Genomic DNA, 20,856 nt, shown 5'->3' on the forward strand with positions numbered 1-20,856 from the left:
CTCTCTATTATGTGTGAGAACACATTTCCAAAATTAGAATCACTTGGAGCTCATTTTCTGTCGTTACAGTATTTTATGTCCAACAATGAAAATGTGAAGAAAAAAGAAAAGCTCAGGAAGCTTGACGGGACAACTAAAACCAACAGTTGGGGTACCCTGGTCTACTGGCTTGATAGAGCGAGTGTTGCTGTCCATGGTTCTGAAAGCGAGCTAAACTTCAACGCTGAAGATTCGCGCCCGGTGTTCAATGCGCTATAACGTATGAATGGATTTCTATGACGCTGTACAATAGTGTTGTGCTTCAGGAATGTTTTAATATGTCACATCCCAGAAAAGTTGTATGTAGTGTGTTTTGAGAAAATAGCCAGGAAGGTTTACAACGAATGGATAAATACAGAGTTGCGTCATGTTGCAGCTTGATCTTATAGGCTAAACAATTGCCATTGACATTGTAATCTTAAAGGTCCGTGCTGTATATTTATCCATTTCAACCGTGTCTACTTGTTTCCAAAGCTGAAATCTTACTAAGTGCTGTCCATGGTGCTGCAACCGTTGTTGCTCTTTGCTAATTAGGGCAGTGTTCTTTTTAGATGAATACTTGTCACTGGTGTAATGGAATAGATGCAAAGTGGAATTTACGTTAGAGAAAAGTGTTTCAGCAATCTTGATAGTATCACAATGTTAACCTCTTGAGCTTTGTACATCAATGTCCTTTTTGCATCTTCACTCGTCCTTGATTGTTATGGCTTCTGTCATTGTTATCAGAACATGACAATCTGAATATTTATTTCATTAGATTAGGTTGGCATTTCTTCACCTACTTTCCCTGTCTTTTTGCATTGAATAGAACGTTGTTCCGTTTAACACACATGCATGTTGGGTAGTGAATATCCAACACGATGTTGTCTACTGGAGTTTGTCTCAATATTCTAACAAGTGAAACGATAATAACACGTGAAAAAGTATACATTCTTATTTTACATGAGTAATATAGACTGTGTACAACATTACACATGGTGTCGCTGTAGACCACAGAAATGAATGTAGTCGCTTATATTCTATGACTCCTCCTCTCTGAATGAGAAAAAGACTTGAGTCATCAGTCCCGAGAGCTTTGTCGAAAGAAACACTCGATTGGTGGTGAGACGGAAATGGCTGGTCTGTTCACGGTCTCTATAACGGGTTTTTTAGGTTTCAATGATATGTGACTATTTACTATTGGATTTATTCATCTTGTACAAGCAGCGATGGGTCGTCGAAGACAAAGAGAACGCGTTTGGATCCTGTGCGTCGCGTTGCTTTGTTTATTTGACTGGTCTGCAGCGCAGATCTCTTACTCCGTTTCAGAGGAGGTGGACAAAGGCACGTTTGTGGGGAATCTGGCTAAGGATTTAAACCTTAATGTTCAGGAACTGGAGTCGAGGGGTCTAAGGATTGTATCAGGACAGAGTAAGAGGTATTTTGAGGCAAATTTGAAAACAGGGATTCTATTCGTTAACGAGAGGATAGACCGAGAGGAGCTTTGTCCAAATACGGTAAAGTGCTCTTTAAACATACAGGCCATACTGAGCCATCCTATGCTTCTCCACCGTATTGATGTGACTATTTTAGACATCAATGACAATGCACCATCATTCATCGAGAAATTGCATATACTCAACATAGCTGAATCTTCCTTTCCCGGTGAGCGATATCCGCTACCGATAGCGAATGACGCAGATACGGGCAGTAACTCGGTAAACAGCTACAAGCTGAGCCCGAATGAACACTTCTCCCTGGATGTACAGAGCGGTGGAGAGCAGAGTGTGTCTGCTGAGTTAGTGCTGCAGAAAGCTTTAGACCGAGAGAAACAGCCCGTTATCCAGCTCACTTTGACCGCTGTAGATGGAGGAAAACCTCCTAGATCCGGGACGTTACTTATAATTATCAATGTGCAAGACGTTAACGATAATATTCCTGTTTTTAACAAACAGCTTTACAAATTTCGTGTTACTGAGAACGTGCGATTTGGTACTATTGTTGCAGCACTCAATGCCACAGATTTAGATGAGGGAATTAACAGTGAAATAGAATATTCTCTTATTGGTCGCGGGAGTTCAAACACCCCGGATGTTTTTACCGTTAACTCTGAAACTGGAGAAGTTACTGTGAAGGGGAGTATAGATTACGAGATTAACTCCGCTTTTGAGATTCGTGTTCAAGCTAAAGACAAAGGCACTCCACCTCGTAGCACACACTGTAAAGTATTAGTTGAAGTTATTGATGTCAATGACAATTCTCCAGAAATCTCAGTAACGTCACTCATGAGTCCAGTGAAAGAGGATGCTGAGATAGGGACAGTGGTCGCCTTAGTGACAGTGACAGATAAAGATAGTAGTAAAAATGGGCTCACCAACTGTAAACTTACTGGCTCTGTTCCTTTTAAACTGAAGTCGAATTATAAAAACGATTATTCTTTAGTGGTTGACGGGCCTCTGGACAGAGAGAGCGCTTCTCAGTATAATGTCACCATCACAGCTACTGATGAAGGGACCCCGCCTCTCTCCAGCACCAGCGTTATTACTGTACACGTTTCTGATGTAAATGACAACGCTCCTCGCTTCTCAGAACCGGTGATTAATGTTTATGTGAAAGAGAACAGTCCTGTAGGTGACGTCATTTATACAATATCTGCTTTTGATCGAGATTCTGAAGAAAACGCAAAGATTACGTATTCGTTATTAGATACAAGTAATTCAATATCATCATCCGTAAATATAAACTCGGATACTGGAGATATAATCAGTCTGCAGCCTTTTAACTATGAGGAGATCAAAACTTTCCAGTTTAAAGTTCAGGCCACAGACTCTGGTGTTCCTCCACTCAGCAGCAACGTGACTGTGAACGTTTTTATCCTGGATGAGAATGACAACAGTCCTGGGATTCTCGCGCCCTATTCTGAACACGGCTCCGTTAACGCTGAGAACGTTCCCTATTCTGCTGAAGCGGGCTACTTTGTGGCCAAGATCAGGGCTGTAGACGCCGACTCTGGCTACAATGCGCTGCTTTCTTATCACATCTCTGAGCCCAAGGGAACCAACCTCTTCCGAATCGGAACCAGCACCGGGGAACTGAGGACTAAGAGGAGAATGAGTGACAATGACCTGAAAACTCACCCGTTGGTCGTGTTGGTTTGTGATAACGGAGAACCCTCACTGTCAGCGACTGTGTCTATTGATGTAGTGGTGGTTGAAAGTACAGGTGAAATCCAGACTCAGTTCAGAAATGTACCGAGAAAGGAGGAGAACTTCTCTGATTTAAACCTGTATTTGTTGATCGCCATTTCCTCGGTATCAGTGATATTTTTACTGAGCCTCATCAGTTTAATAGCTGTAAAATGCCACAGGACAGAGGACAGTTTCAGAAGGTACAGCGCCCCAATGATCACCACACACCCTGACGGAAGCTGGTCTTACTCTAAATCTACTCAGCAGTATGACGTGTGTTTCAGCTCAGACACACTGAAGAGTGACGTAGTGGTTTTCCCCGCTCCGTATCCACCTGCAGATGCAGAACTGATCAGTATTAATGGAAATGACACGTTTAACAGCACTCAGACGTTACCCAACAAAGAGGAGGTAAGATTTATACATAACTGGGCCGATTTTGCTTTTAAATTATCAATGTTTTACTCTTTTGAACTTGCAGTCAAATAATATTGTTTTCTAAGTTCATCTTACTTCAAAACGTCCCTCTACTCGAGAGTTGTCACATTGGCTTTGTTTTGCACTGTGCGCATGGCCTCCTTGTCTAACTGAACGAGTGTTGCTGTCCATGGCTCTGAAAGCGGGCTAAACTTCAGAGCTGAAGGATTTGCGCCAAGCGTTCAATGCTCTTTGCTCTTTGACCCTCATAACTCAACTCTGAAACTCGAAGCATGTTCCACTGCATTTTTCATTGTTCCCCTCTAATCAGGGACCGATTTAGACCTGGGTTCACCAGGTGTGTGCAATTTATTATCAGGTAGAACAGAAAACCAGCATGCTCTGGACCCCGGGTAAGAGTTGAATACCTCTGCTCTATGACATATGAATGGCTTTCTCTGACGCTGTGGTCGGGTATTGTAGTAAGTATAGTATTGTGAGAAAATAGGCAGAACCTTCTACGACCTATAGGAAATACACATCCATCATGTTACAGATGAATAATATAGGCTACTCAATTACACTTAACATTGTCAGTTTAAATGGTGCATACTTTATCTTTATCCATCTCAACAGTAAATATTTGTTTCCAAAGGTGAGGAGGAAGTGATGAAATCGTACCGTGTGCTGTCCATGGTGCTGAAACCATTATCGCTCTCTGCTGGTGGGGGCAGGCAGTGTTCTTTCTAGATGAATACTTCTCACTGGTGTAATGAAAAAGATTCAACGTGGACGTTAACTTTTGAGAATTGTGTATTTGCCGTCTTGACAGTATCACACTGTTAACTCCTTGAGCTTTGTATATCAATGTGTGTCTTTGTTATGGCTTTTGTCATTGTTATCAAAACATGACTGTCTGAAAATCTATTTAGTTATGTTAGGTTGACTTTTCTTCAGCTACTTTCCCTGTGTTTTGCATTGAATAGAATGGTTGTCCTTTCAAATGCACGGGCATTGCGGGTGTAGATGTACAACACGATGTGGTCTACTGCAGTTTCTCAGTATTCTAACAAGTCAAATAATCAGCCTGGTTACTACAAACAGACATCGATAATATATACCCGTATTTTACGTTGGTAATATAGACTATGTACAACATTAACACATGGTGTCGCTGTAGACCACAGAAATGAATGTAGTCGCCGATATTCTATGACTCCTCCTCTCTGAATGAGATAGAGACGGGTGTCACCAGTCCAGACCGCTTTGTGAAGAGAAACACTCGAATAGTGGTGAGACGGAGAGGGCTGGGCAGGAGGCTAGTACAGGATCTATCTTACACGTTTTGAAGGCTTGGTGGATATTTCAATATATTCTACTTGAATAATTAGTTGCTTTATACAAGCAGCGATGGGTCGTCGAAGACAAAGAGAACGCGTTAGGATCCTGTGCATCGCGTTGCTTTGTTTATTTGACTGGTCTGCAGCGCAGATCTCTTACTCCGTTTCAGAGGAGGTGGACAAAGGCACGTTTGTGGGGAATCTGGCTAAGGATTTAAACCTTAATGTTCAGGAACTGGAGTCGAGGGGTCTAAGGATTGTATCGGGACAGAGTAAGAGGTATTTTGAGGCGAATTTAAAAACGGGGATTCTATTCGTTAACGAGAGGATAGACCGAGAGGAGCTTTGTCCGATTACGGTAAAGTGCTCTTTAAACATACAGGCCATACTGAGGGATCCAATGCAGCTCCACCGCATTGAGGTGAATATTTTAGATACAAATGACAATGCGCCGATCTTCCTTGAACAATATCACACGTTTAATATTTCGGAATTATCTTCACCTGGAGATAGATATCCATTACCGATAGGTAATGACGCAGATACGGGCAGTAACTCGGTAAACAGCTACAAGCTGAGCCCGAATGAACACTTCTCCCTGGATGTACAGAGCGGTGGAGAGCAGAGTGTGTCTGCTGAGTTAGTGCTGCAGAAAGCTTTAGACCGAGAGAAACAGCCCGTTATCCAGCTCACTCTGACCGCTGTAGATGGAGGAAAACCTCCTAGATCCGGGACTTCACAGATTATTGTTAACGTAATAGATGTCAATGATAACACACCAACATTTGCTAAACCACTTTACAAGGTCCGTGTTAATGAAAATGTATCTTTAGGGACAACAATATTAAAGCTGGAAGCTACAGATTTAGACCAGGGTGTGAATAGTGAACTTGTTTATTCATTTAGCAAACGTGGTAGTGTTGACTCGGCCGATGTGTTTTCTATAGATCAACAAAGTGGCGAAATTACTGTAAAATCTAAATTGGATCATGAACAAAACGCAGCATATGAGCTACGTGTGCAAGCTACGGACCAAGGTCATTCACCTCGTAGTGGTTATTCTAAAGTGTTAGTTGAAGTTATTGATGTCAATGACAATGTTCCTGAGGTGTCCGTGACGTCACTCATGAGCCCTATCAAGGAGGATGCTGAGATAGGGACCGTGGTCGCCTTGGTGACAGTAACTGATATAGACGGAGGTAAAAACGGACTTACCAACTGTAAGATTGTTGGGTCTGTTCCTTTTAAACTAAAGTCAAACTACAAAAACGATTATTCTTTAGTGGTCGACGGGTCTCTGGACAGAGAGAGCGCTTCTCAGTATAATGTCACCATCACAGCTACTGATGAAGGGACCCCGCCTCTCTCCAGCACCAGCGTTATTACGGTACACGTTTCTGATGTAAATGACAACGCTCCTCGCTTCTCAGAACCGGTGATTCATGTTTATGTGAAAGAGAACAGTCCGGTAGGTGACGTCATTTATACAATATCTGCTTTTGATCCAGATTCAGATGAAAATACAAAGATGACGTATTCGTTATTAGATAAAAGTGTTTCAATATCATCATCCGTAAATATAAACTCGGATACTGGAGATATAATCAGTCTGCAGTCTTTTAACTATGAGGAGATCAAAACTTTCCAGTTTAAAGTTCAGGCCACAGACTCTGGTGTTCCTCCACTCAGCAGCAACGTGACTGTGAACGTTTTTATCCTGGATGAGAATGACAACAGTCCTGGGATTCTCGCGCCCTATTCTGAACACGGCTCCGTTAACGCTGAGAACGTTCCCTATTCTGCTGAAGCGGGCTACTTTGTGGCCAAGATCAGGGCTGTAGACGCCGACTCTGGCTACAATGCGCTGCTTTCTTATCACATCTCTGAGCCCAAGGGAACCAACCTCTTCCGAATCGGAACCAGCACCGGGGAACTGAGGACTAAGAGGAGAATGAGTGACAATGACCTGAAAACTCACCCGTTGGTCGTGTTGGTTTCTGATAACGGAGAACCCTCACTGTCAGCGACTGTGTCTATTGATGTAGTGGTGGTTGAAAGTACAGGTGAAATCCAGACTCAGTTCAGAAATGTACCGAGAAAGGAGGAGAACTTCTCTGATTTAAACCTGTATTTGTTGATCGCCATTTCCTCGGTATCAGTGATATTTTTACTGAGCCTTATCAGTTTAATAGCTGTAAAATGCCACAGGACAGAGGACAGTTTCAGAAGGTACAGCGCCCCAATGATCACCACACACCCTGACGGAAGCTGGTCTTACTCTAAATCTACTCAGCAGTATGACGTGTGTTTCAGCTCAGACACACTGAAGAGTGACGTAGTGGTTTTCCCCGCTCCGTATCCACCTGCAGATGCAGAACTGATCAGTATTAATGGAAATGACACGTTTAACAGCACTCAGACGTTACCCAACAAAGAGGAGGTAAGATCTATAGTTTCACATTACCCAGAAATCCATCCTTTAGTTAGCCTGTTTTGTTGCTTTGTTGTTTTTCTCAATGTCTTTGCATGACGTTGAACTTTTCTTCTCTATCTCATTTGCATGTTCAGTTAAATAATATACAGCTCCCTGCCTGTTCAAGTTGGATAAATGCCGCGCTCTTTTGCTCGCTGTCAAGATGAACATATAGGCGCTGCCCATGGTTCTGAAATCTATCACGGTCTTGACTACCTGCTTTTGCCTGTTGTTTCACGTAATGTACTGGATACGCTTTTGTTGCCCTGACTATGTTTTATATCTTTTCATATGAAACATCACATACATGCATGTTCAGAAGTGATGGTCGTCATGCTTCTATTGACTATTTTCTATTGAATTATATCGGTATTTCTCTTTTGAACTCCTGGCAGTAAAATACTATTATTTATAAGTTACTCTTACCTTGAAAACAGCCCCCCACTCGAGAGTTGTCACATTGGATTTGTTTTGTCCAGTGCGTGTGGCCTCCTTGCTTGATTGAGCTAGTGTTGCTGTTCATGGTTCTGAAAAGCCGCTAAACTTCAGTGCTTAATCTTCGCGCCAAGCGTTCAAGGTGTAAATTACTTCCTGCTACGCTGTACAATAGTGTTGCGCTTCACGAATGTGTTAATGTGTCAAATCCCAACAAAGTTGTACGTATATTAGGTATTGTGAGAAAATAGGCACGAAAGTTTACAACGCATGGCAAATATACATGTACGTCATGTTTCAGATTGATGATAGACTGCACAATTGCCATTGACGTTATAAGCCTTTATGTGCATACTGTAACTTTATCCATTTCAACCCTGTCAAAAGGTTTGTTCAGCAAGCGTGAACGCTTATCAAGTGCTGTCCGTGTTGCTGAAACCGTTTTCGCTCTCTTCTGATGGGCGTTCATTTGTGATTGATAGGCCAGCATGTTGCTGGTTAGATCAATGTCTTGTGTTTGTTTTATTAATTGATTCTTATAGCTTCTGCCATTGTTATCCGAAGATGACACCAGATGACGCTTATTCCATTACATGAGGTTGATTTACTTTTCTGATGCTTTCCATTTGTTTTCCATTTAACAGAACAGTTTGACGTTTACATATATAGGCCTTTCTGTGAGTGAATGATCAACACGAGGTTGTCTACTTCAGGTTATCTCAGTATCGTAAAAAAACCTGTGAAAAGATACATTGTAATGTTAAGAATAATATATGTATAAAAGTAACACACGGTGTCACTATGGACCAGAAATGGGAGAGAAGCTATCGAGATACAATGACTCCTCCTCTCTGAATGAAAAAGAGTCGAGCGCCACCAGTCTCGAGCGTATTGTGAAGCGAAGAACTCGAATGGTGGTGAGACGGAGAGGGCTGGGCTGTACAGGATCTCTGACATATAACGGAATATTCGAGATTTTTAATGGATACATGACCATTACTTGGATTCAGTTGTTTTGCCCAAGCAGCGATGGGTCGTCGAAGACAAAGAGAACGCGTTTGGATCCTGTGCGTCGCGTTGCTTTGTTTATTTGACTGGTCTGCAGCGCAGATCTCTTACTCCGTTTCAGAGGAGGTGGACAAAGGCACGTTTGTGGGGAATCTCGCTAAGGATTTAAACCTTAATGTTCAGGAACTGGAGTCGAGGGGTCTAAGGATTGCATTCGGTCAGAGTAAGAGATTTTTCGAGGCTAATCTGAAAACAGGAATTCTGTACGTTAACGAGAGGATTGATAGAGAGCAGATTTGTCCGAATACGGTGAAGTGCTCCTTAAATATAGAAGCCATATTGAGCCATCCTATGCTTATTCACCGTATTGAAATACATATATTAGACATCAATGATAATGCACCGACATTTCTAGAAAGCGTTCATATATTTAACATATCAGAGTCTTCCTCCTCTGGAGAGCGATATCCACTACCGATAGCGAATGACGCAGATACGGGCAGTAACTCGGTAAACAGCTACAAGCTGAGCCCGAATGAACACTTCTCCCTGGATGTACAGAGCGGTGGAGAGCAGAGTGTGTCTGCTGAGTTAGTGCTGCAGAAAGCTTTAGACCGAGAGAAACAGCCCGTTATCCAGCTCACTCTGACCGCTGTAGATGGAGGAAAACCTCCTAGATCCGGGACTTTACAGATTATTGTTAACGTAATAGATGTCAATGATAACACGCCAACATTTGCTAAACCACTTTACAAGGTCCGTGTTAATGAAAATGTATCTTTAGGGACAACAATATTGAAGCTAGAGGCTACGGATTTAGATGAAGGTACACATGCTGACATTGCATATAGCTTCATGAAACGTGGAAATGTGAAATCTGCAGATGATTTTTCAATAGATTCACAAAGTGGTGCAATTACTGTAAAAGGGAAATTGGATCATGAAGAAAATGCTGCATATGAAATTAGGGTTCAGGCGACGGACCAAGGCTCCTCGCCTCGCAGTGGTTATTCTAAAGTGTTAGTAGAAGTTATTGATGTCAATGACAATGCTCCTGAAATCACAGTAACATCACTTATGAGCCCAGTGAAAGAGGATGCTGAGATAGGGACCGTGGTCGCCTTGGTAACAGTAATTGATAAAGATGGAGGTAATAACGGACTTACACATTGTAAAGTTGTGGGGTCTGTCCCCTTTAAACTAAAGTCAAACTATAAAAACTATTATTCTTTAGTGGTCGACGGGCCTCTGGACAGAGAGAGCGCTTCTCAGTATAATGTCACCATCACAGCTACTGATGAAGGGACCCCGCCTCTCTCCAGCACCAGCGTTATTACTGTACACGTTTCTGATGTAAATGACAACGCTCCTCGCTTCTCAGAACCGGTGATTAATGTTTATGTGAAAGAGAACAGTCCTGTAGGTGACGTCATTTATACAATATCTGCTTTTGATCCAGATTCAGATGAAAATACAAAGATGACGTATTCGTTATTAGATAAAAGTGTTTCAATATCATCATCTGTAAATTTAAACTCGGACACTGGAGATATAATCAGTCTGCAGTCTTTTAACTATGAGGAGATCAAAACTTTCCAGTTTAAAGTTCAGGCCACAGACTCTGGTGTTCCTCCACTCAGCAGCAACGTGACTGTGAACGTTTTTATCCTGGATGAGAATGACAACAGTCCTGGGATTCTCGCGCCCTATTCTGAACACGGCTCCGTTAACGCTGAGAACGTTCCCTATTCTGCTGAAGCGGGCTACTTTGTGGCCAAGATCAGGGCTGTAGACGCCGACTCTGGCTACAATGCGCTGCTTTCTTATCACATCTCTGAGCCCAAGGGAACCAACCTCTTCCGAATCGGAACCAGCACCGGGGAACTGAGGACTAAGAGGAGAATGAGTGACAATGACCTGAAAACTCACCCGTTGGTCATGTTGGTTTCTGATAACGGAGAACCCTCACTGTCAGCGACTGTGTCTATTGATGTAGTGGTGTTTGAAAGTACAGGTGAAATCCAGACTCAGTTCAGAAATGTACCGAGAAAGGAGGAGAACTTCTCTGATTTAAACCTGTATTTGCTGATCGCCATTTCCTCGGTATCAGTGATATTTTTACTGAGCCTCATCAGTTTAATAGCTGTAAAATGCCACAGGACAGAGGACAGTTTCAGAAGGTACAGCGCCCCAATGATCACCACACACCCTGACGGAAGCTGGTCTTACTCTAAATCTACTCAGCAGTATGACGTGTGTTTCAGCTCAGACACACTGAAGAGTGACGTAGTGGTTTTCCCCGCTCCGTATCCACCTGCAGATGCAGAACTGATCAGTATTAATGGAAATGACACGTTTAACAGCACTCAGACGTTACCCAACAAAGAGGAGGTAAGAATTACAGTTCAGTGAACGAAATGTGTGCCGTAATGACTGCATTATGTCTTCTATAGGTCCTTATGACATTGTTATTTTCTTTGTTTTCACTCATTTAAATGATCAGTGAAATACTGGACATTTCAAAGTTTTCACCTGTTGTAAAATCGGCTTACTTTTTGCGTGCGGTGAAGAACATGCAGGCCTTGCTGTTCATGGTTCTGAAATGCACCATGTCCTTTAAACTGTAGGCCTATGAACATTGTAAAGTGTTGGTGTATGTTTAGTACAGACCCTAATCATGTTGAGCAGAACTCACCAAGGTCATCATTTGGTCATCTTTTGGTCACTAACTTTTTTGGGGGTGGAGATTACTGTGTTTGGTCTCCACTTCCACATAAATATTTGATTGTTTTTATATGTCCACACGGTATCGCTATCCGCTCACGCAGTGTACATCCTCGCTCGCCGTGCGAGGCTCCGCCCTACACAGGAGCATTGGTCGTTGTTGAAAAAAAAAGCTTTGTTCGGGTGAGCAGCAGAACATCGTGGCTCTCGTCTCGTTCTGTTTTGGTTTACGCATCTATGCGGGTGATAGCCTCTGTTCTTCACAATGTTTCGTTAACGGAATACCGACACAATGACTCACAAAGGGGTTACGTTTCCTTCGCAGATGTACTATCTCCTCCCGTTATGTCATCTTTGGAGTATCGCGTCAGCACAGATCGTCTATTCCATATCGGAGGAATCTAACCGGGGCACTGTTGTTGGTCATTTGGCAAAGGATTTGCATCTTGACGTGCAGCAACTTGAATATCGTGGGTTTAAGATTTCCGGACCCAATCAGAGGTATTTTGATGTAAATAAAAAAACTGGAATTCTGTCGGTGAGAGAGAGAATAGACAGAGACGAGCTCTGTGCTCGGAGCACGAAGTGTTCGTTAGAACTGGAAGCCATTGTGAATTTGCCATTGAATCTATACAGATTTGAAGTGAATGTTTTGGATATAAATGACAACTCACCGTTGTTTAGGTCCTCTAAAACATATTTGAATGTATCTGAATCTGCATTTCCAGGGGAGAGATTTCCTTTGGAAAGCGCCTACGACACGGATGTAGGGGCTAACTCAGTAAACAGCTACAAGCTGAGCCCGAATGAACACTTCTCCCTGGATGTACAGAGCGGTGGAGAGCAGAGTGTGTCTGCTGAGTTAGTGCTGCAGAAAGCTTTAGACCGAGAGAAACAGCCCGTTATCCAGCTCACTCTGACCGCTGTAGATGGAGGAAAACCTCCTAGATCCGGGACTTCACAGATCATTGTAAATGTGAAAGACGTTAACGATAATATACCCATTTTTAAAAAGCCACTTTATAAAGCTCGTATTCCTGAGAATACGCCTATAGGTGCCTCCGTCATCACGGTTCAAGCGAGTGACGCAGATGAAGATCTGAATGGGGAAATTGTTTATATTTTCATTAACCAAAACAGTGATAATAACATTGCCGCATTTTCCATTAATGCAGCTACCGGTGAAATAACGGTTAAAAGCGAGTTGGATCACGAAAAAAACAATGCTGTTGAAATACGTGTCCAAGCTCAAGACAGGGGACACAATCCTAGAGCATCTCACTGTAAAGTCCTGGTTGAAATCACTGACGTGAATGACAATACACCAGAGATATTTATCACTTCATTAGTTAGCTTTGTGAAAGAGGATGCGTCATTGGGGACAACGGTTGGTCTGATAACAGCGAAAGACAATGACGAAGGCACAAATGGCGCTGTACAGGTTAAAATACTAGGCTCTGTGCCATTTACGATAATCAACTCATACAATAATCATTATTCATTAGTGGTTGATGGACCGCTGGACAGAGAGAGCGCTTCTCAGTATAATGTCACCATCACAGCTACTGATGAAGGGACCCCGCCTCTCTCCAGCACCAGCGTTATTACGGTACACGTTTCTGATGTAAATGACAACGCTCCTCGCTTCTCAGAACCGGTGATTCATGTTTATGTGAAAGAGAACAGTCCGGTAGGAGACGTCATTTATACAATATCTGCTTTTGATCCAGATTCAGATGAAAATGCAAAGATGACGTATTCGTTATTAGATAAAAGTGTTTCAATATCATCATCTGTAAATGTAAACTCGGACACTGGAGATATAATCAGTCTACAGTCTTTTAACTATGAGGAGATCAAAACTTTCCAGTTTAAAGTTCAGGCCACAGACTCTGGTGTTCCTCCACTCAGCAGCAACGTGACTGTGAACGTTTTTATCCTGGATGAGAATGACAACAGTCCTGGGATTCTCGCGCCCTATTCTGAACACGGCTCCGTTAACGCTGAGAACGTTCCCTATTCTGCTGAAGCGGGCTACTTTGTGGCCAAGATCAGGGCTGTAGACGCAGACTCTGGCTACAATGCGCTGCTTTCATATCACATCTCTGAGCCCAAGGGAACCAACCTCTTCCGAATCGGAACCAGCACCGGGGAACTGAGGACTAAGAGGAGAATGAGTGACAATGACCTGAAAACTCACCCGTTGGTCGTGTTGGTTTCTGATAACGGAGAACCCTCACTGTCAGCGACTGTGTCTATTGATGTAGTGGTGGTTGAAAGTACAGGTGAAATCCAGACTCAGTTCAGAAATGTACCGAGAAAGGAGGAGAACTTCTCTGATTTAAACCTGTATTTGTTGATCGCCATTTCCTCGGTATCAGTGATATTTTTACTGAGCCTCATCAGTTTAATAGCTGTAAAATGCCACAGGACAGAGGACAGTTTCAGAAGGTACAGCGCCCCAATGATCACCACACACCCTGACGGAAGCTGGTCTTACTCTAAATCTACTCAGCAGTATGACGTGTGTTTCAGCTCAGACACACTGAAGAGTGACGTAGTGGTTTTCCCCGCTCCGTATCCACCTGCAGATGCAGAACTGATCAGTATAAATGGAAATGACACGTTTAACAGGACTCAGACGTTACCCAACAAAGAGGAGGTAAGATCTATATACATAAACGGGCCTATTTTCTATGAAATTGAACCTGTATTGCTCATTTTAACATTGGCTTTGTTTTGCACTGTCCGTATGGCCTCCAAGGTAAATAGATCGAGTGTTGCTTTCCAAGGTGCTGAAGTCGCGCTAAACTTTCAGAACTAAATATTCGCGCGTGTGTTTATTCCTCTGTGAGGTATGAATGGCTCTTCATGACGCTAGTGGAAACTAGTTGAAATCTACTTTTGTATTGATTCTATTTCAATGAATTTTTTTAATTTTATTTTTTTTACCACGGATAGAGTTGTAGACTGACTGAAAAGGGCAAATTGTGAACTTTGTAATGAAAGCAGAATCAGAATGTCAGCTGTTTTTGTTCTTTGATGGATTATTGGTTGTCATGATTGTGAAGGATTCAATACTTTCACAGGGTGTAGTTTTATTGTATTTTGTTGTAATTATATCATGTCAATGACTATCCCCATGTCCAGAATGCTACCACTCAGTGCATTCTTCTGAGTCCATCACTCCCTCTCTGAACATTGAAAATAGGCTCCTCTGTCAGTCAGTAAGGCAATCCATTGCATTCACAAGGTAGATTGATAGATCGTGATTGCATGTTGTTGAATCTTTCACAAACACCTCCCAGGTTAACTGATATAGCAATTGAAACAAACAGACCATCATTTTTATGGAGGAGTATGTGTTTCTGTATGCGAGTGAGCTGGCCTGGCACAGTCAGGGGTCTGTCTATCTCTCTGAGTCCTCAGGAGGTATGTGGATGATAGGAGAAGCCTTTCTCTCTGCCCTTATTTATGCTGTTCCCATGCCTTGCAAGATGTCTGCTGTAACAACCCTTGCTTTCACTTTTGAGTGCATGAGTAATCCTTTTCTTTCATTCTCTACCCTTTTATAAAATATATGTATCCCTCTTTCTCTCCCCTTCTTTCTACATTTCCCTGACTCACTGTGCCTTTCTCTCAATCTCATGGTCTCTGTTTTTCTCTTGGCTTCCCAACTCTTAATTTCGATTTCTCTCTACCCCCCTGACCTTCCCGTCTCTCTATCTCTCTCCCTTGAAAAGATGGTGCCGAAGGACATGGCTGACATTTTACACTCTCCCAACCAAATGTGCTATTTTGTTCGTTTTTTAGCATTTTGTGTAACATATTTTTAAAGTTATTTTGTACATAATCTTGCTGCTACCATCTCTTATGACCGAAAATAACTTCTGGACATCAGAACAGCGATTACTCACTGTGGACTGGACAAAACGTTTTCCTTTAACGAGGCCGACGAAAAGGATATACTGCATTCACTGGAACAGGCCCAGATCCCCGTAATTTGCTTGAAGAAAAGACGCAGGAAAAGGGGTCGCAGATCGGGCTGCCTTCTGAGAATCCGTAGGCGAGCAAGTAAACTCCCACTGCCATTCGTTCTTCTTTCTAACGTGTAATCATTGGAAAATGAAATGGATGACCTACGATTAAGATTATCCTGCCAATGGGACATTAAAAACTGTAATATCTTAAGTTTCACCGAGACGTGGCTGAACGATGATACGTATAATATAGAGCTGGTGGAATGTTCCATGCACCGGCAGGACAGATAAGTCTGGTAAGACGAGGGGTGGGGGTGTGTGTCTATTTGACAATAACAGCTGGTGCGAGACGTCTAATATTAAAGAAGTCTCGAGGTATTACTCGCCTGAGTACCTTATGATAAGCTGTAGACCACACTATCTACCAAGAGAGTTGACATCTATATTATTCATAGCATCTATTTACCACCACAGAACGGAGCTGGCACCAAGTCTATAAGGCCATAAGCAAAGAAGAAAATGTTCACGCAGAAGCAGCACTCGTAGTGGCCGGGAACTTTAATGCAGGCAAACTTAAATCTGTTTTACCAAATTTTTACCAGCATGTCACATGTGCAACCAGAGGGGGAAAAAATCCTCGACCACCTTTACTCCACACACAGAGATGCATACAAAGCTCTCCCCCGCCCTCTATTTGGCAAATCTGACCACAATTCTATCCTCCTGATTCCTGCTTACAAGCAAAAACTAAAGCAGGAAGTACCAGTGACTCGCTCAATACGGAAGTGGTCAGATGACGCGGATGCTACACAACAGGACTGTTTTGCTAGCACAGACTGGAATATGTTCCGGGATTCATCCAATGGCATTGAGGAGTACACCACCTCAGTCATCGGCTTCATCAATAAGTGCATCGACGACGTCGTCCCCACAATGACCATACGTACATATCCCAACCAGAAGCCATGGATTGCAGGCAACATCCGCATCGAGCTAAAAGCTAGAGCTGCCGCTGTCAAGGAGCGGGAGACTAATCCGGAAGCTTATAAGAAATCCCGCTATGCCCTCAGGCGAACCATCAAACAAGCAAAGCGTCAATACAGGATTAAGATTGAATCCTACTACACCGACTCTGACACTTGTTGAATGTGGCAGGGCTTGAAAATGATTATGGACTACAAAGGGAAACCCAGACGCGAGCTGCCCAGTGACGCAAGCCTACCAGATGAGCTAAATGCCTTTTATGCTCACTTTGAGGCAAGCAACACTGAGAGCACCAGCTGTTCTGGATGACTGTGTGATAACGCTCTCGGTAGCCGATGTGAACAAAACCTTTAAACAGGTTAACATTCACAAAGCCGCTGGCCCAGACGGATTACCAGGATGTGTACTAAAAGCATGCGCGGATCAACTGTCAAGTGTCCTTACTGACATTTTCAACCTTTCCCTGACCGTGTCTGTAATACCAACATGTTTCAAGCAGACAAACATAATCCCTGTGCCCAAGAAAGCAAAGGGAACCTGCCTAAATGATTACTGCCCCGTAGCACTCACGTCGGTAGCCATGAAGTGCTTTGAAAGGCTGGTCATGGCTCACATCAACAGTATCCTCCCGGACACCCTTGTCCCACTCCAATTCGCATACCATCCCAACAGATCCACAGATGACGTAATCTCAAACTGCCCTTTCCCACCTGGACAAAAGGAACACCTATGTGAGAATGCTGTTCATTGACTACAGCTCAGCGTTCAACACCATAGTGCCCACAAAGCTCATCAGTAAGCTAAGAATTCTGGAACTAAACACCTCCCTCTGCAACTGGATCCTGGGCATCCTGACGGGCCGCCCCCAGGTGGTAAGAGTAGGCAACAACACGTCTGCCACGTTGATCCTTAACACTGGGGCCCTCAGGGGTGTGTACTTAGTCCCCTCCTGTACTCCCTGTTCACCCACGACTGCGTGGGTAAACACGACTCCAACACCATCATTAAGTTTGCTGACGACACAACAGTGGTAGGCCTGATCACTGACAATGATGAAACGGCCTACAGGGAGGAGGTCAGAGAACTGGCACTGTGGTGCCAGGATAACAACCTCTCCCTCAATGTGATCAAGACAAAGGAGCTGATCGTGGACTACAGGAAAATGCGGGCGGAACAGGCCCCCATTAACATCAACGGGGCTGTAGTGGAGCGGGTTGAGAGTTAAGTTCCTTGGTGTCAACATCACCAACAAACTATCATGGTCCAAACATATCAAGACAGTCGTGAAGAGGGCACAACAAAACATTTTCCCCCTCAGGAGACTGAAAAGATTTGGCATGGATCCCCAGATCCTCAAAGTTTCTACAGCTACACAGCGACCGTGTAAGGAGCCAAACTTCCTGCCATCCAGGACCTATATAATAGGCAGTGTCAGAGGAAATCCCATAAAATTGTCAGTGACTCCAGTCACCCAAGTTATAGACTGTTTTCTATGCTATCGCATGGAAAGCAGTACCGGAGCGCCAAGTCTAGGACCAAAAGGCTCCTCAACAGCTACTACCCCAAGCCATAATACTGCTGAACAATTCATAAAATTGCCACCAGACTTTTTACATTGACCCCCCCCCCCCCCTTTTGTACACTGCTGCTACTCGTTGTTTATTATCTATGCATAGTCACTTCACCCCTACCTACAAGTACAAATTCTTGATGTGTTACTTTTTATTCAAATTTTTAACTTTAGTCTATTTGGTAAATATTTTCTTAACTCTTCTTGAACTGCACTGTTGGTTAAGGGCATGTAAGTAAGCATTTCACGATAAGGTCTGCACTTGTTGTATTCGGCGCATATGACAAATTAAGTTTGATTTGATTTGTATTTCCTTCGCGGTCTATGTCACCTTGTCTCATTCATATTTTTTCTTTCCTCCATTCTCACTGTTTCTCTATCTTTCCCCTCCCCCTTTCTGTCAGTCCATCTCTGTATCCATCTCTCTTTCTTTCTCTGTCTATCTTTCTGTCAGTCCATTACTGTATCCATCTCTCTTTCGTTCTCTGTCTATCTTTCTGTCAGTCCATCTCTGTATCCATGTCTCTTTCTTTCTCTGTCTATCTTTCTGTCAGTCCACCTATGTATCCATCTCTTTCTTTCTGTCTGTCTTTCTGTCAGTCCATCTCTGTATCCATCTCTCTTTCTTTCTCTGTCTATCTTTCTGTCAGTCCACCTATGTATCCATCTCTTTATTTCTCTGTCTATCTTTCTGTCAGTCCACCTATGTACCCATCTCTCTTTCTTTCTCTGTCTATCTTTCTGTCAGTCCACCTATGTATCCATCTCTTTCTATCTTTCTGTCAGTCCATCTCTGTATCCATCTCTCTTTCTTTCTCTGTCTATCTTTCTGTCAGTCCACCTATGTATCCATCTCTTTCTTTCTCTGTCTGTCTTTCTGTCAGTGCATCTCTGTGTATATTTATTTACGTATCATGTTGCTTTCCATCAGTCTCATGGTATTTCCCTCAATATCAATGTACAGTATATCTATCTCTTTGTCTCCCTATCTCTCCCCACCCCCTCCTTCCCTCTCCCCTCCCTCTTTCAGTCCATCGGCCTTGTTTTCTCAGTGTGTGTGTGAATGTGTGTATCTCTGTGTGTGTGTGTCTGTGTGTATCTGTACCTGTGGTAGTGGGAGTGTGTGTGTGTATCTGGATGTGTGGGAGTGTGTGTGTGTATTGTGGGAGTGTGTGTGTATTTGTGTGAGTTTATCTGTATCTGTGGTAGTATGTGTGTGTATTGTGGGAGTGTGTGTGTGTGTGTGTGTATTGTGGGAGTGTGTATGTATCTGTATCTGTGGGAGTGTGTGTGTGTATTGTGGGAGTGTGTGTGTATTTGTATCTGTGGGAGTGTGTGTGTATCTGAATCTGTGGAAGTGTGTGTGTATCTGTATCTGTGGGAGTGTGTGTGTGTATTGTGGGAGTGTGTGTGTATTTGTATCTGTGGGAGTGTGTGTGTATCTGTATCTGTGGAAGTGTGTGTGTATCTGTATCTGTATCTGTATCTGTATCTGTGGGAGTGTGTGTGTATTGTGGGAGTGTGTGTGTATTTGTATCTGTGGGAGTGTGTGTGTATCTGTATCTGTGGGAGTGTGTGTGTGTGTGTGTGTGTGTGTGTATTGTGGGAGTGTGTGTGTATCTGTGGAAGTGTGTGGGTAGCAGCTGAGAGGAGGAATGGTGAATTGTCATCCCTCTCCCCAGACATGTACACTATCTGCCTCAGCACTCTGTAAACAGGATTCTCCCCATTTTCATTAACTTACACTAAGTATGTCAGGGCGGCTTGATCCGCTCAGCATGTAAGCTGCTCAGACCCTTTTATTTGACCACAAACTGTGTATATCAACTGCAAACGCTATCTACTTGTGTGCATTTAGCTTTCTTTTGGCCATTTAAAGTGGTGCATGTTTGTATCCAATGGCATTCAAGTGGTTTTGTTAATATTGTGTGCTCTTAGGCACTGCCTCACATTAAGCGCGATGATGTATCTTGTTTGTTAATACATTTTTTCATACTATTTGATAATGCACTGACCTAATTTTAGTGAGTGGTGGGTCAGTATAATCAACGAAGTAAAATACAAGCACAGAGCCACTGTATGATCTTTTAGTTGGTTGATATTTTAGTCTTCTCCATGTGCTTTGGGTCTCTCTATGATCACGCTGGGGTTCTGAATGTTGCAGTGCTGTGCATGTGGAAGTGGGTCAGGGTGTGTTAGGAAGATCACTAGGTGTCTGAGAGTAATAAATAACACATTCTCTATATTGCCATGCTATCTCTCTCTCTGATGCGTTTGGGCCCAGTATGGCTCCAGTTATAATGCCTGGAGCTGTCTCCTTGCTTTTGAGTGGTTCACCCTGCGCTCTGTAGACTGCCGCTCACTGTGTGTGTGAGAGAGAGGGAGAGTGACGGAGGGAGGGAGGGAGGGAGAGGGAGAGAGAGAGAACAGGAGGGGGAGGTGCTGGTAATTTTCCGTTCTGCGCTGCAGCAGCAGGGATCTCTCGGAGCCTTGGCGTCTCAGCGAGGTACGCCCTGGGCTGGGCGAGGCTGACATCACCGGCAGGAATCCAGCTGTCAATCACAGCTAAACCGAGGAGGCGGGACAAAGGGCTAGGGGAATGAGGTGGAGGCGCTTATTCATATCCCTCAGATCACCACTACTTCTGTGTGTGTTTGTCACTGTGTTCTCTGAGTATGTATGAGTGTGTGCGTTCTGCTTCATAGCAATAGATATTATT

At 43.3% G+C, this 20,856-nt stretch overlaps 3 protein-coding genes across 15 annotated transcripts in view; all 3 read left to right on the top strand.

Moving 5' to 3' along the window:
- The window catches only part of LOC115205348 (protocadherin alpha-C2), a 204,661-nt gene that overhangs the window by 109,770 nt on the left and 74,035 nt on the right, over positions 1-20,856 (top strand). The window contains exon 1 of one of the 13 annotated variants that reach the window (XM_029771220.1): positions 8,847-11,270. The exons of 11 other annotated variants lie outside the window; for them this stretch is intronic. In XM_029771220.1, coding sequence (XP_029627080.1) covers positions 8,901-11,270 — 2,370 coding nt within the window. In that variant the 5' untranslated portion in view covers positions 8,847-8,900. Of the gene's footprint in view, positions 1-8,846; positions 11,271-11,588; positions 14,266-20,856 lie in introns of those variants that run through there. One more of the 13 variants, XM_029771219.1, reaches the window with a different exon arrangement.
- Positions 1,221-3,739, top strand: LOC115205351 (protocadherin alpha-2-like). The gene has a single exon (XM_029771249.1). The coding sequence runs from the start codon at positions 1,248-1,250 to the stop codon at positions 3,693-3,695; it is 2,448 nt and encodes an 815-aa protein (XP_029627109.1). The 5' UTR covers positions 1,221-1,247; the 3' UTR covers positions 3,696-3,739.
- Positions 4,902-7,493, top strand: LOC115204985 (protocadherin alpha-8-like). The gene has a single exon (XM_029770558.1). The coding sequence runs from the start codon at positions 5,034-5,036 to the stop codon at positions 7,491-7,493; it is 2,460 nt and encodes an 819-aa protein (XP_029626418.1). The 5' UTR covers positions 4,902-5,033.

The sequence above is a fragment of the Salmo trutta genome, chromosome 13 (genome assembly GCF_901001165.1).
Source record: "Salmo trutta chromosome 13, fSalTru1.1, whole genome shotgun sequence".
Classification (NCBI taxonomy): Eukaryota; Metazoa; Chordata; class Actinopteri; order Salmoniformes; family Salmonidae; genus Salmo; species Salmo trutta.

What these genes read in the sequence shown, in the direction of transcription:
- LOC115205351 (XM_029771249.1), top strand. Translation starts at nt 1,248, where the DNA reads ATGGGTCGTCGAAGACAAAGAGAACGCGTTTGGATCCTGTGCGTCGCG.
- LOC115204985 (XM_029770558.1), top strand. Translation starts at nt 5,034, where the DNA reads ATGGGTCGTCGAAGACAAAGAGAACGCGTTAGGATCCTGTGCATCGCG.